The sequence below is a fragment of the Chrysochloris asiatica genome, unplaced genomic scaffold (assembly GCF_000296735.1).
Source record: "Chrysochloris asiatica unplaced genomic scaffold, ChrAsi1.0 scaffold00016, whole genome shotgun sequence".
In the NCBI taxonomy this organism is placed as follows: domain Eukaryota; kingdom Metazoa; phylum Chordata; class Mammalia; order Afrosoricida; family Chrysochloridae; genus Chrysochloris; species Chrysochloris asiatica.
The window spans coordinates 15,444,206-15,460,729 of NW_006408534.1; the positions used below are offsets into that span (position 1 = coordinate 15,444,206).

At 47.6% G+C, this 16,524-nt stretch overlaps 1 protein-coding gene across 1 annotated transcript in view; it reads left to right on the forward strand.

The window, feature by feature from the left end:
* DNMT3A (DNA (cytosine-5-)-methyltransferase 3 alpha) overlaps positions 1-16,524 on the forward strand; it is a 123,197-nt gene that overhangs the window by 50,295 nt on the left and 56,378 nt on the right. Inside the window, exon 3 of the mRNA XM_006835228.1 lies at positions 3,589-3,693. Coding sequence (XP_006835291.1) covers positions 3,589-3,693 — 105 coding nt within the window. The remainder of the gene's footprint in view (positions 1-3,588; positions 3,694-16,524) is intronic.

Genomic DNA, 16,524 nt, shown 5'->3' on the forward strand with positions numbered 1-16,524 from the left:
GTATAGTCAGCTCCCACCTAGCATGAATCATAAACCCTTAGGTGTGGCCTGAAGTCCTCATCAAAGCCACTTCAGTTGTGGAAAGTCCAAGATTTTAGGGGTTTTCTCTCAGGTACTGAGGACAAAGACCCAATTCTTTGGGGAAAGTTAGCCCGACAGTGTCTTTACTTCATCTGCCTTCATTCTTTGTGATTTCACAGTGTTTGTGTGGATGTGTACACATGTGTCAGTAGAACTGGCATAATGGAGTATGGTGGTACATTGCGGTAGAAAGACCCATGGGCTGGGAATCAAAATATTTAGATTTGGATTTTGAATGCCTCCCTTCATGGCTCTCTGATCTGTGCAAGCCAGATAACCTTGGATTTCCTCCCTGTGTAATGGAAGAACATCATGCTGGCTCTGCTTTCTGTTGAGTCGGAGGCTGAAATGAAATAACATATGTGAAAATGCTTTGTTAATTACCATGTACAGTACAAATATGAAAGATTATTATCATCACAGCCCAGTTTATTAGAATGAGAATTGGTAGTGACTTCAAATCATCCATCCAGTGAGCTGTGTTAAAATGTAGGTCAAATCATAGCCTCAGAAGTTTGAGAGAGGCCCATGGTAAGTACCCAATCTAACTGGCCACCAAATGTGAATGTTCTCTGAAAACTGTAGACTTATGCAAATTTAAAGTGATATATCATGTTTGAGCCTAGAAAGTACACTAGAGTTATCCCATGTCCTGATTCTAGGGTCTTAGATATCAGAACCTCATGCACACCTGTATTTGTACAGGCTTGTGGATTTGTGTATGGACACCTTATTGAGCACCTACTATGTCCTGGTGTGATGCTGAGGGTTAATGCACCAGACTGCAAAGCCGTTTGAACTGCAAGGTCAGTGGTTCATGCTCACCAACTGCTCCTTGGAAACCCTATACAGGGTCGCTATGGGTCGGAATCGACTCAACGGCATTTGACAACAACAACTATGTCACTCAGGGAGTCCTGGTGGTGCAAATTGTTCAGTCCTGGGCAGGTAACTGAACCTACTCATTGGTTCCATAGGAGAAGCACCTGGTGGTCTGCTCCTGTAAACATTACAGCCCAGGAAACCCTATGGGGCAGTTCTGCTCTGTAACATAGCGTCGCTGAATCAAAATTGACTCAGTGGCACCTAACAACAAACCCAAGTTTGACTGTGACTCACCAAGTTACTCATCAAGAATTTCTCAAGTGCCAGGTGCACTGTTCTAGGCATTGGGCATGCAAACACGAAAAAGATACAGTCCCTTCCTTCAAGGAGATCACAGCCTGGCTCCAGATTAGCTGATTGTGGCCATGCATAGTGGTGGATATTATCAGAGAGAGGACAGGAGGGATGGGAGGATGGCGGGTCAGGGCAAGGAATCCAGGGAATAAAACTTGAAAAGTGAGTAAGGAAGCATTTACTGGTCAACCCCCAGGGGAAGATAGTCCAAGTGGAGGAAGCATCCTGTGCACTGAAGGAGGGAACAGTCTGCTTTGCACCTGGTGTGGGTTGTTGGTGCCTCAAGGCAGCTGAGCCAGATTCTGGGGACTTCCTTCACATGGGCTGAGGAGTCTGACTTGGTGTTGCAGGTCCCTTAGATATCCACTTGGAAAGGGCTTAAGCTCTGTAGAGTGACCTAATCAGTTTTATATTTTGGAAAGATCGCTGAGCCCCAGTATTTCAGCATCTTTCTGCAGCATCACCAGCCAGATGGGGTGATCTGTCTGTGGCTGTGAGTGATAGCTGAGATTTGCATGGAGTTGGGTGATAGCTGAGCTAGCAGTAAAACCCTGGGGGCTGTTAAGGGAACCAAGTCTCCACTAGACCTCTGTTTATCCTATACTTGAGTCTCCTTAGAGGACTCTAAGCTGCTGATACCCTAGTCTCCCTTCTGGTCTGTTCACTGCCCAGCACCTATAGTTACACATTGGATGATGAGTGGTAGAGAGAGGAGTAGATGGTGGATGGATGATGGTTAGTGATTGGATGGACAGATGATGGGTGAATAGGTAAGTGAATGGATGGCTGGTTGGCTGACTGCATGGGCCAGAGATGCTCTTCTCTTTAGTCTAATGTCTATAATTGGTCACAGTAGGTTTCCATTTGCATGTCCCACCATCACCTGAAAATTAATGTGGCAAACCACAAAGCTATTTTGAAATCACAGAAAATGAAAGTTGAGTAGGGTATTGAGGGCCATCTCAATTATATCCCCAGGAAACCTGTGTACCTTCTCTGTCTGTGGTGCCAACATTGGGCTGGTTTGACACACTCCTCAAGGAGGAGGACCTCAGAGCCATTGTTCTGGGCATGAAGGACAAACAGCCTGACATCCCTCTGCTGAATCAAGATCCCTTTCTTTCTCTTCCCCGCAACATTGTCTCTGCTGGTGATTAGTCATGCTGGAGCCTGGCTGAGTCAGAAGAGACTCGTGGGTGGTTTGTGGCCAGACTGGAGCAATGAGGCAGAGGACTTTCTAGGTTTATGTATCTATGCCACAGGAGACAAGCATTACGGACCTGGGCTCATGTAGGTGTTGTGTGAGGGATGGAAAAAGAAGGTCTTCTGTCTGGTCCAGAATGTGGTACCTGTCTTAGGTCAAGTTTTCTAGAAAAGCAAAACCAGTGAAACATATATATATGTGTGTGTGTATAAAGAGAAGTGAATTTTATTGCAATTGTAGAGTTCCAGGCCCCCAGTGGAAGAGAGTGAGTCCCTCCATATGTCCAGTATATTGGGAGCAGGCCACACCCCCAAGGAAGCATCCCTTCAACTGATTGGCTACTCATAGCTACTTATCATAGAGCTAACTGTGCCTGTATTAGGTTTCATCACCATGGGGATAAGCACATCCCGACTGCTAAGGCTCTGGAAAGCCTGGCCTAGTCCAGTTGATAGAAAACCTGAATACCTGTGGGGGAAAAAGAACAGCCAAGATTCACACACAAAAATAAGGAAATCATTATTTTTAAAGGAGTATTATTCACAGAGGGGTATCTGTGACCCCCAACTCCACATGACAAATGGTTCAGCACAGGTATATTTAAAGCAGCTGCAGAAATCCCCCGTTTTGTATCATAATCTTCAAATATTGCTTGTATTTCACAGAAACATTGCTAAGTTTAATATTTTTCATATGACTTTATTCTTAATAAAGGTGACTCGTTAACTTTATAACTCATTTAATTTTTATGCCTGTGTAAGATTTTTTAAAGTAAATAAACTAGTAACTCAGAAACAAGTTTTTATTCAGAACATGTGTTGTGATTTTGTGGTTCAGAAAACATGGTCACCAGGTAGGTGGGAGAGACACATTCACCTGAGGCTGTGGGTCTTCCCTGAAGTTCCAAATGGGGCTATCAAGGTGGCTCAAGTTTCACCAGGCAGGGTGAGGGTGCAGACCCTCCTTTCCAGAGGGAACAGCGAGACCTACTGCTGGAAGTATGGCATGGCTGGCAGGGGCCTGGGGAGGAAGGTCTGGATAAGCCTGGGATGGGCTTCAAGCCAGGTGCCTCTTGGATACATTCTCCCAGCCTGTGGCTTCAGAGGTTGTGTCTATGCCCACAGGAGGGAGAGGAACCGGAGGAGCCCCGAAGCAAGGAGGAGCGGCAAGAGTCCAGCACGACCACACGGAAGGTGGGGAGGCCTGGGAGGAAGCGCAAGCACCCACCGGTGAGTCATTACAGACCACCCCGTACATACCCCTGCAGGAACCTGGTAGTAAGAAGGCTCTGGTCCAGAGCAGGAAGATGAGGCAATGGAGTGTACACCTTGGTTTACAGAGCTTATTCACGTTTATTCTTTGAACCCCATGGACACCCCCACAAATTTCCCTATTGTCTGCATCAAGAACTGGTGTCCCCAAGAAGGCAGAGGATTTGTACGGGGAGGCCTTGACCAGGCTCCTAATTCCTGCTTCCCTGTGCAAATGCAGCCAGAGAGCTGTAAGAGTACCGAGTCAGTGCATGCCGGACAGGACTTCATCTCCCTAGGCTGCTTGGATTCCCTGGATGGTGTAGACATTTAACATGCTCAGCTGCTGACCAAAAGGTCAGAAGTTGGAGTTGCTTTAAAAGAAAGGCTTGATGATCTATTTCCAAAAAATGAGCCATTGAAAACTCTGTGGAGTGCAGTTCTACTCTGATACACATGGGGTCGCCATGAGTCAAGAGCAAAATCATGGCAACGGATTTATTTGGTAGCCTTTTTGTGCCGGCTTCCCATTCCTCCCTCCCTGTACGTAAGTATGTACGCGCATGCGCACGCACGTGCACGCACACGCACACACCACACACCACACACACACACACACCCCTGGGCTTCAGACCACCTGGAGAATCTGGAGGTCTCAGTCTGATCAAACTGAGTAGGAAAGAGATGCAGGCTGCTGAGTTTCTTGGAAGAGCAGGAGAACCAGGGCACTGTGTCGGAACCTGTGGAATGTAGGCCACAGGGCCAGCCCTCAGGCCCAAGCTTCTGGGTACTATTGCCTCTGAGGTCTGGGGGTGCTCTAGGTTTGCCCAAGGATAGCTCCAGAGGGCAAGACTTTTTCTGCCTTAAGCACAGCAATAATTATTTCTCAACACCAAAGACAGCTGGTTCCTTTCTTTTATCTCCTTCCAGCTGAGAAGGGTAAACTTGGAGCAAGAAAGTAAGGGGAGATTGCTGTTGTTGTTAAATGCTGTCCAGTCGATCCTGACCCATAGCGACCCTATATAGGGTTTCTAAGGAGAGGCTGGTGAGATGACTTTGCAGTTCAAATGGCTTTGCAGTCTGGCACATTAACCCACAGCGCCACACCAGGACTCCAAGGGGAGATAGGGGCTCCGGATTTGTAAGCCAGCCCTTCAGGGAAATGTTCTTGACAGGCGGGGAACCTGAGATTTTCTCGAGTGGGGGTGAATGGTGGCAGATACAAAAAAGGGCAGCAAAGGAGGGGGGTTGTCTTAACTGGAGGTAAACAGGGTTCTTGGAGGAGGGAGGAAGGTTTGGGAACCTACTGGGTACTAAAGTGCAGCCCCACCAATTTTACTGGAAGATTTGGAGTAAGAAGAGGGGGTAGAAATAAATAGTTGAACTGGTAAGTAATTTTAACCATCTTAATATTAAAGCAAACATGGATCTTTTATAACCTGGATTGACAAATTCGCATGAATTTGAAAGATAAAACGGGACTTCAAAGGAATTTCCGGCTTCCTGCAGTCTTTTCAGGCTGTACTTCCTGATTCCTAGGGTGCCCCTCCACTTGGCTCTGCCATGGGGGCACCTTGAGGGATTTCCTAGCGGGCACATGTAGACCGGACATGGGAGGAACAAACTTGAGTCAGAGCCTGCTGCTAAATGTGCATCTGCACACATGACCTTCACCCTTCTCAGCAGTGGCATCCCATGCTCTGCAGAGCAAAACTCATGCTTTTCCTGACCCACCTCCCAAAGTAAGTGAAAGTCCAGCAAGCCTTTCAACTTTCTTTGTGTGTCCTTGGAATCAAAAGAAAGACACATCTCTGAGAGGTGGGATTTCTGACGCCCTGGGAGCCAGAGGGCACAAGAAGATCAGGGACAGGAGTATGGAAATGTATCCAGAGATGGACCAATCAGAGCAAGGAGGAACATGGCTGAGTGGGGCACTTGTCCCCCAGCGTAGAACAGGGACCAGAGCCAAAGGAAAACCACTGCTTTTGGAGTCCCACAGACATGTGCTCAAGTCCTAACTGCACCAAGATCCTAAACAAGTCTTTGTCTGAGCCTCAGTTTCTCCTTCTGATAAACAGATACAATAAGGATGTGTTCCTCCTTCACCTCTGTGAGAAATAAATGAATTCAAGTACCAAAGAGCCCAACTCTCGGCAAAGATTGGTCCCTGTCCTTATCCAGGCCAAACCTGTCCTCTTCAGAAGGTACAGCATCCTCAGTTTGATCTCAAAGGGAAAGAGCATCTGGATTTACTGCTTCCCAGCTGTGTGACTTTGAGCAAGTAACTTAACCTGTCTGAGCGTCTACTTGAAAATACAAGTGCTTGTAGTACCTGGCCTGCCCATCTTCCAGGGTACTGTGAAGATATCAGAGTCCAAATGTGCAGGGTTGGCAGTGTAATAAACCCTCCCAGCTCCAGTGTTGTAAGAGCCAGTGTCTGCAAGGTGTCCAGTGTTGTAAGAGCCAGTGTCTGCAAGGTGGGTGCAGGCCTTTGGAGTCAGGGCATTCAGCAGCCCCGATGGGGGACTGTACATCCTGAGGAAGGCAGTCTGGAGGTGATCTGCACATGGGCTCTCAAGTGAAGGCAGAGCTGATTGAGGAGGCAGGGGTGTGAGACAACTGTTGGGAAAGAGATGCCCTTACATCAGGGGAACAGAAGGACAGCCCCTCATGGGTGGCAGGCCCCAACTCCCCAGGGAGCCCATGTTGGGGAAATTCCTGCTGCGACCAGGGTCTCTGGTCCACAGGCCATCTGGTCTGACTTACAGAGCCTAGCACTTGGGCAGGCGCTCTGGCCTGCTCTCTTCCCCTTGCCAGCAGAAGGAGTGAAGCAGGGAGGGGACCTGTTGCAGCTGTGGCCCTGGGAATAGCTTTTTCAGGGAGCTGTGAAGCAGTTGAGTGTGTCATCCAGTTAAGCCTAGAGAGAGGAGGGAGCTTGGCTGGGATCCTGACAGGTGTGCCCAAGGGGAAGTGCTGGGAGGCCAGGAAGGGAAACCTGGCTGAAGGTTGGGGTCTTGATCTGTGCAAATGGTACATGTCCCATATTGGACAGAAAGGGACAAGACATGTCTACCTCCCGCAGCCCCGAGGCCAAGCAATCTTTGGCTCACTTCTCCTTTTGCTCCGGAGGTCTATTGAGTGCTGCCTTCAGCAGGTGTCTGCCCTGGGTGCCTTCTGCCCACTCCTGTTGCTGCATCGGTTTGACACAGTTGTGCCCTGACCCAAACCAGTCTCCAGCCTGCCTTTTAAAGCTCCTCCCCTTAACAACCAACATTTGCACCTCACTGAGCACCTTTCATGTGGTGGGAGCTACACACACACACACACACACACACACACACACACAAGACTGACCTTTCACTTTAGCCTGCTACAGAGAGGAGGCCACACTTAATTATAATAAAGACAACGCATGGTAAAACTCGCTTCAGGGGTCTCCACGGACTCCAAATCTTACGGGACGAGATCTGCAATACTCCGTCTGGCATCTCACGTCCTCACCATCTGATGTTTGCTGCCCTGCAGCTCTCACTAATGCCCAGTGTCCACCTCTTTCATCAGAGGAATCTGTCTACTAATTGCCCCCCGAATGTTCCAAGCCCATTTCCCTATTACCTCTTATGCTCTGCCCAGCTGGAGTGGCCTCCCCTACTCCCTACCTGCCCCAGTTCTACAGTCTCTCAAAACCCATCTAGAAAATGAAATTCAGTTTGGTCATCATGACTCACACTGGGCTCTCCCTTCATGAAGTATTTGTAAAAGAAGGAAAAAAAAGAACTAGTAGTGTGGAGAAAAAAAAAAAAAAAAAATTAGGCCCGCACGTGGTTGGAGCAGTGGTGGTCTGCAAATGTATCAGTTCTTGATAGATTGAAAATTTAAAAAAAAACAACAAAAACCAAAAACCCTGACTTTTCACCTAGTTTGAAAAGCAGAACTTCTCCCTTCCTCTACTTTTGATCTTATCTTTCCACTTTACTGCCTGGTGAGGTAAGGTGGAGGCCACTCTCATTACCATCCTGACATTCTGTTGAGACTGAAGTTCAGAGAGGATCACTGGGGCTTGCACTTCCCACTTTCTGAGTAAAAAGCCAGAAATGTTCTTTCCTTCTCTTCACCGGTCCAGCCACACTATCTGGATGACTGGGTCCCCAGTAGATATACTCTTTTAAGTTAATATGTGAATGCAGGGCTGTTTGGCAAAATGTGTAGCCCTGCTCCAAAAAGCATACAAAGAAAATACAACTGAGGAGGGAGGCCTGACCCCCAAACCAGGAAGCCCATGTATTAAGGGGGAAGGCGGTGGGGGTGAAGTGGGGTGAGGTGGGGAGCTGAGCTGAGAATGAGAAGAGGAGAGGTAGGCCTGGCTAAGAACTGAGCTGCAGCATTTGTCCGTAAGCTGGTCACAGAGCCAGGATGCTCCTCGGCTGCCTGAGCCCAGCAACAGGAAACAGGAAGCGGCTGCAGGCATGGGCGGAGCCTAGCAAGGGAGCTGGCACCTGGGCCCAGGGACCTGTGGGCTGGCCAGTGCCCACGGGGGGCAGGAAAGGACAGCAGCCTCTCCTGGCCTGAGAATTTGTGACAGTAGTCTCACTAAAGTGTGTCACCCCTGCCCCATGGACCTCCCCCTGTACTGGACCTACCAAATCCTTAGTCACATCTATTAACAATTTTAACCATAGAATAATGTGTGGTAAATATAGCAGTAAATTGCTTAAATGTCATGCATCTTAGATTATTAAATACTAGCAACAAAATTGTTTTGTAAAATCTTTCTACATTGAACTACAACATTATCAGTAACTGAGTGGAACCCTTTAAATTTTTTTTCTGTTTTTCCTTTAATTACTATTTCATTCTCAAAAAATTTGTAGATACAGGTTCACAAATACTAATTACCACAATATTGTAGCTATAACACCAGAAAATGTGACAAAATGACTGACTATAAAACTACTGGCTTCAATGAAAACCAGTGTATGCGTGTAGTCTGTATTTGAAGTGTCATTATAATTGGGTGATCTTGACAGTTCTGACCAGAGCACATCAGAAGGTTCAAAAGTAAATTAGCATAGAATTTTAGCTTTCTAGGTATATTGATACATGTCAGTTGCCCTTACAAAACATGTTTTTTGTTGTTGTTGCTGGAACTAGTTAGAGGAATATTTTGATTTAAAAAACAAACAAACAATAAATTTCTGCTGAAACATTGCACATAAATTTCGTAGACAGTCATTTTGGTGCCGGTCCCTCTGACAATGCCACCCAGTATGGTCCATACCCCTCTACCTCCCCCCTAGAAACAACATTGGCATAAGGTTGTGATTGTGAGTAAGTGGCTGTGTTGGGTGTGGTGGGTAAGCATTTTCCTGTCCTCCAGCTCCTACAGAGGCTTCAGAGTCCTAGGTGAAGATGTCAGAAACTGGTTCACTCCTGGTCACAAGCCCAGGCAGCCCTGCAACTGTCTTTGCATTTTGTGGGTGGTGACAGATGGAACACCAAGAGAGACAGTTCCTGCCCTTGCCCACTAGACCCCGGGAGTGGGGGTGCCTAGCCCAGTGGGGCTCCATAGCATGTTTACCAGCTATATGTATTTATTCATTGAAGATTAAATACACAACTTCCTCCAGGGTTATTTTTGCACTGAAGGAGCAATCTGAGGTCACCTCTTGCTAAGAATAACCCTGAAAGGGAGGGAGGCAGAGGAGTGGCAAGGAGCAGGCGCTGAGCTCAGCTGAGCTTGAGCCAGTATTACTCCACTCCATGTTGGAAGCTGAATCTTCAACACATGGCTGGAGCCAGTGAGGTCAAGAGGGCGGAATTGCCCCTCTGCAGAGCCAAGCCTTGGGGTCTAAACCTGGGTAATTGTAGAGAATTGTTCTGCTACAGCTTAATCCAGCTGGGTAGAGTTTAACTCAGCTATTGGGGGTTTGCAGTATTGGCTAATCTTTCAATGACCTTTTGATTCTTCTCCAAGTTAAGATGGAGTACAAATCCCCTCCTTGTTCCAAATCAGAACTGCTCCTGCCCAAACCTATTGAACCTTGACTCAGTGACCCTATGTCTTCCCCTTTTCTATGCGCATTTCCTGAAAGTGTCTCCTCTTCCTGGTCAGGGCTTCTAAAGCAGCCTTTCTTCCTGTCAGCCTAAATCAGCACACACTGCTACCTTCTTTCTTATCTTCTGGTATTTTTGAAGGTGTGAAGGAAACAGTAAAGTAATGAATCTCATGAAATTGGAGGCTTTTCTCTGAACTGTTCCTGCAGATTCTATGTGCTCATTCTTCTACCTGGTCAGTCCAATCAACTAACGGAATCAAATACAAGAAAGGCCTGGTCAGTGGTTTGGACTTCAGGTGTTGTGAGGCTTGGAAGGAGGACCTTCCTGAGCAAAGGTGTGGAATAAGGAAGGCATGTATGGGTGTGGTATTTTGTGGGGAGGCTGGAAGGCAAGGAAATTAGCAGACTGGTTTGAAAAGTGGAGGGTTCATTTTTAAATGTTTTTGATGTTGTTTGGAAAGGTAGCTGCAGAAATCTTGAGTTATTTATCTGGAAGGTGTTTGAGGAAGGGATGAGGTAATGGGAGCCATGTTTTAGGAAGCCAGTCTTTGGTACCTATGAGTAGGGTTGGTTGACCATAAGCAGATGCAGGGAGATAGGAAGATGGGTAGGGTCAGGTGGTACCAGGAGACATGCTGTGAACATGTTAAGGAGTAGCATGAGAAAACAGAATTGGCAGGACTTATGTGCTGATCATTGGAAATGAGGGAGAGGCAGGGACCAAAGTGGATGTCGCAGGTCTCAATGATAGCATGACAGGGATATTGTCAGTGCTGTTGTCAGAAACTTCTGGAAGGGAGTAGATTTGGCAGAAGCCACCCCAGAGAGCTGGTTTTGTTGAGAGAGTATCTGAGGAAACTCTCCATTTTGTTTTTCTAAAAATTTCCTTGTTTGTTTCCACTCCTCCCTGGCCCCTTTCCAGAGCCACACCTTTCAGGGCCACCTCCACTGAAAACCATCCACTCCCAAAGATCCTCTTAGCACCATGTGTTTCTAAAGCTAGGGTTGCACCTCCATCACTCCTGCCACAGCAGGTACTCACCAACACAGGCATCTGAGGGAGAGTTGTTGACATTGGGTGTCTTTCATCATCCCCACCTAGAGAATTCTGTGTGTTTCGGTTCAGCCACCTCGAGAAAGACATAATCGGGCTGGAAAAGCTCCAGGGAAAGGCAACTAAATTGATCAAGGGGAAAGCAAGGCTGCCAAGTGAGGGCAGACTAAAGAGATTATGACTCTTCAGTCTAGAGAGACAAAGACTGAGAGAGGATGTGATTAAAGCTATGCCCTCATGTCTGGTGGGGCAGGATGCACACAGCACAATTTGGGGCACCCATTAGAAACTTCATAACGATAAATGCAACATAAGAAAGAAAGCAACATTCTTCATTGAGGTTTCCCCTCCTAAACAAGCCTATCATCCTCCAGATGTCAAAGGTTGAGTATAAAAATAACTTCAAAAGAGATTTACCTAAATACATGGATTTTCTATACATAATGGCTTTTTAAAGGGAGCCTCCAACACACTCCAAAGTCCTTTGAGGTTGACTTCAAAGAGGACAGTCAGGCCCTCTTCCAGGTGGACAGGTGTCCCCTTTTGGAAAGAGAACCTCAAGTGGGCTAGCCTCTCCCTGGGCATGTTCATTCTTGCTTCCATTTGCTGTGGTTTGCAACAGTCCTGCAGGGACACAAACTAAGGGACCTCCAAGGCTTCTCTGTGCCCCGAAGTAGTTCATTCTTCACACTAGATTCTTTTTCTCCCTCTCTTCTCCCTCCTCTTTCCCACGCTCACTTTGACCCACTAGCATCATGCCTGATAAAGTACATGGTGGAACCTGAGAAGTGGGTGTCCAGGCTGCGGTCAAAGTTTTCAGAATTGGCCACTTTTTAATCTCTGGCCCTTCTCTCCCTTAACGCCATTGATGCCCCTTTTAGCCACTTCGAAGGGGAGAAGGAAATCTGTAGTGATTAGAGTCCTAGATACAATGTATAGGCACCTGCCTCAATTCACCCTGCGAAAGCTGAGCACAAGGGCGTTTGGGGACCTCTGAGAGTGGGGCACAGGGTACACAGACTTCTCCTTGCCTCAAGGCCATTTCTGACTGCAATCAGACCTCTCAGAAGGGTAGGGGGACAGCGAGGAAGGGCTGAGGCAGAGGGGCAGAGGAGCGAGAAGGGGAGCCTGGCCCAGTGCCAGCCCTTCTGAGACTGACCTGCCCTGCTTACGTGGATACACAGCTGTTGCCTGAAACTAGAGTCAACCTGGAAAAATTCAGGGCTGGGTGTGGGGGCTGATGGGCTTGCAAGAGCGAAGGAACTGGGCTGGCTGAGCACCCGGGTGTGAGTGGAGGGGGTCTTGTTTGTGTGTTTTGTTTTCTCTGTATCCACGCGCATCTTTCTTTTCTATTGTGAGCGTGAGTGGCGGGCAACCTGGTGCCTGCCTGCCTGCCTGTGGTGCACTCCTTGTGTGTCTTCGTGTGATCGTGTCTGTGTGTCTTTAACCGAGAGGCCACAGCTGGCTGGACGCCGCGGTGCCCGGATGGCACGGCGCTGAGCCCACAGAACCGTGCACAATGGCAGGTCCTGGCCTGAGGCCCTGACACCCACCTGAAGCGAAGCGCAGAGGGGCTATTGGGCAAGCAGGCGGGGTAAGTGAGGAGAGGCCACAGAAGGGAAGGGGAGTGGCCTGAGGACAGGGCGGAGTAGGCCCGGGAGAGGCGGGGTGCCCAGCAGAGGCGGACTTTCCCCGCCCTCCATCCTCCACCCCGGTAGCTTCTGCCTGCCTCCCGCCCTCGCCCTCGAACTATCTTGGAGGCAACTGGTCATGCTCAGCCGCAAGGGCGACACTTGAGTCGGGAAGGAGGGCGCCTGAGGCTCGGTTCCAACAGACCTAGACCTTAGGACGGCACCACACCCTCCGATCACTGGTCCCTGCAACCCGACCCCTACGGGCCCTAGGAATGAATGGGTTCATGCACCCCCAGATGCCAAGGCCCCACCGGTGTGTAAGCAACATTTTAACTATAATTAAGTAACTCTCAAAAAAAACCATCCCTCTCCCCCGTTTGGATCTTCAGTACTTTGCCTTCCCTCCCCCCAAACACACACTCGCACCTTAGGAGACAAGTCCCCACCTTGAACGAAGGAAGTGTCAGAAGTTCTGGTGCCTAGTCCAGACTTTGGGCAAGGGAGGAGGAAGACAAGGTTCTGGGGCTGGGCCACAGCCTTCCATTTTGATAGGTTCTTTTTCTATTTGCTTTGCCACTGATTTGGGGTTGGGTGGATTCTGCTAAAGAAATAACCAGAAGCCTTTCCCTGATCATTCCTGGGCACATCAAGCCTCCCTCTTCCCTGGAATCCTTTGAGATTTGGGAGGTTGGGCTTTTCTTGAGGCTCAATCCATAGTAGAGGGGTGGGGATCTGTTTTTAAATGCCTCTCAGCGTTCCTGGGTCATTCCAGAAGCTTTACCACTTAGTAGATATGTGGCCTGAGGCCAGCCTGGGAGCCTTTTGCATCAGAAAAGTGAAAATAACACTTCCTACCTCAGGGTGAGTGTGATAATTCAATTTATTAATTTTACAGGCATATTTATGCCAGGTCCTTTGCTGGGGTGGAGCAGTTGGAAGGGAGTGAAATAAAAAGATAAATAAGGCAAAGCTCACAGTCTAGGAGGGAGACACAGTAAACAAATAATTAGGTTCTGTGTATGAATGCTATAATGAGAAAGTGTGTGAAACAGCTTTGTAAATAACTGTGGCATGCAGTGGGCTGGGAATGCTGGGGAGTGAATGCTGGAGTGGACTTTACCCCCATCCTTACAGGGCGAGGCTGGGGCTGCAGCTGTCCACACCTGCCAACTATACAGGGGCTTTGGAACTAGGGGGGCTTGGCTGAGGGTGTAGTACAGGTTCTTCCCAGTTTGTGTGTGTTTAAGTATGAAAGAGAGATAGCCAGCCAGCCAGCCAGCCAGGTTTTTTTTTTTTTTTTTTTTAATGTTTTATTGTGAATTGTGTGATAATCTACACGGGAGAACATCAGCTTTACATTCATTCCATCATCCATCATTTCGTTGGCATAGTTATCATCCTGTTCATGCATCCTCACCCAACCAAGGGGTGTACTCTGTAAACCTGCACCCCAGCCCCACCATCTCTTGACGTTGTCTTCTCTGCCTCCGTCCCAGGCCTCACTGCCTCTCTGGGTAGGATTCCGCTCTTCGCTCTTCTCCATTGATGGTCCCAGGGTCCTCTGCTCCTAGACTGATAAATTAATGACTCCCTCTTTGTTACAAAATGTCCATCTTTAGATTTCCAACTCTCTCAATCAGTCCTGATAATAATTATTCACCATTGCATCACAAGAGACCCATCTATATTTCGTTTAATCAGCCCTTCCTGGACAGGCTGGACACCACTCACTGGAGACTCTACTTTCCTCCACACCTGCTGGATCTAGGTTCCCTCTTGAAAGCTTGTAAGCCAGTCACTTCTTGCCTTTGTATCCCTACCCCCATTTTGGGTAGCCAATGTCCAATTTGCCCATCCCTGTCTACCCTTTGTGTGGAGGGGGTGGGCCAGCCAGGTTTTAAAATGGAGTCCTGATGGCATAGTGGGTTAAGTTTTAGCCTGCTAACTAACTACAAAGTTGGTGTTTCAAATCCATCAGCTGTTCCTCAGGAGAAAGATGAGACTGGGCTGCCTGCTCCCTTAAAGATTTACAGTCTCAGGAACCCTAAGGAGCAGTCCTACTCTGTCCTATGGGGTCATTATGAGTCAGAATTGATGGCAGAGGGTTTTGTTTGTTTTGTTCTCGAAAAAGGCAGTCCCTGGTCAGTGCCTATACCATCATCCCAGGGTTTCTCAACCTTAGCGCTATTTTGGGCTCTATGATTCTTTGTTGTGGTGGCTGACGTAAACCTTATAGGATGTTTAGTAGCATCCCTGACCTCTACCCACTAAATGAACAGCATCCCTGTCTCCAGACATATGGCAAAGTATCCTCTGTGGGGTGAGAGTAGGGCAAAATGGCCCCAGTTGACCACTGCCATCGTCTACTCAGAATAAGCTTCTGCAGGAAAGGACTAACGAGGGGTGGTGTACAACAGAGAAACCAAAGTTCTCAGGGTAGAGGAGTCTTGTTGGAAGGAAAGGAAAGGGGTCACCATTCTCTAAGGAATCATGGATAGATTTACAGACCAGATTGAGGGTGACCTACTGGGTGAGGTGGGCAGCAGTAGATGATAGGATCCCACTTTACTTTTTCCACAACCCTGCAGACACCTGCTTTCCATGTCCTTGTCCCCAGGGGAGGAAATGCAGCGGTGCTCCCTGCTGGGATTCCCACTCAGAATCTCCTTCCGTCCCCTACTCCAGTCCCTACTCATGAGAAGCAGAAGACCTTGAAATCATTACCTTGGGCTACAACTGCTATTTGTACCTTTAAAGAGGGCCAGGACCTTCTACTGCTATTCCCTACCCTGGACCTTAGATGGGCAGAGCAGGGCAGGTCAAAGGCAGAGTGGTCTGTGCTATGTCAGCAAGAGTTTTAAGTCAAGTGTAAAAATCAAGGCAAACAAAATCAGAATTTTTGACCGTTCCATCTGACCATTGCCATGTCAGATGTTCTGGTGTGGTGCTGTAGGATAAGCAGTAGACTGACTGCAATGTCAGTTGGAACCACAATGTCAGTGGTTCAAACTCAACTAGTTGCTCTTCAGAAACCCTACATTGGGTTGCTATGAGTTGGAACCAGCTAAACAGAGCTTAACAACAGCATGTGAGAAGCATGTTCTTACTCTTAAAACTCAAGTCTTCGGCATGAGCAGATTATGAATATTTATGAAGTCCCTACCAGGTGCCTGACTCCAGGTATTTGTCTTTGCTGGAGACAACAAAGTCCCTGCCCTCAAGGAGATGACAAGCAAAAGGAGAGGAGAACAAGGTAGAGGTGAGAGGAGGGCCTGTGGGGTGAAGAGTAGAAAGCAGTGCAGACCTAGCTCTGTGTATGCCCCTGGATAGCGTAAACCATTTGCACTAAGGCTGCATCCGTAAGGTCAGCAGTTCAAATCTACCAAAAGCGCTCCACTGGAAGAACATAAGGCTTTCTGCACCTGTAAAGCTTTACAGCCTCAGAAACCCTGACTTGAGCGCACACTGCCACTACCACCACTAACTGAAAGAGTGGCAGTTAGAATCCACCCTTGTCTGGTTTCTTCTTTTGGTTGCATGTATCCACAGGATCGGTGGTTTGAGCCCACCAGTTGTTTCATGGGAGAAATATAAGATTTTCTATTCCTAAAAGATGCATAGCCTATGTAACGTTGTTATGTGTAGAAACCAATTCAACTGCACTTAACAACAACAACAGTCATTTCCCAAGCCTTGGTTTATGCGGTTCTTCTCCCCTAAGATACCCCTTTTAGTGAGCTCAATTCCTCCAGAGAGTTGTTTCAGAACATTTGCCTGCAGGTCTCCTTCCTCATAGTGGTTTTCTACAGGTACATTTGATCTGCTTTGTTACTCCTCATCCCAGAGAGAGGCCCAGTAAGGGACCACTAACTACAGATGCAAATTCTTCTTTTTTGCAGGTGTATAATTAAAATAATAATAACGTCCATTGTATTGTGTTTTAGGAGAAAATTTACAAAGAAAATTAGGTTCCCTTGAACAATTTTTATACAATTTTGTCCCATGACATTGGTTAAAAATTTTACAACATGTCAGCCTTTTATTTTTTCTCTTCTGTTCTATTTCT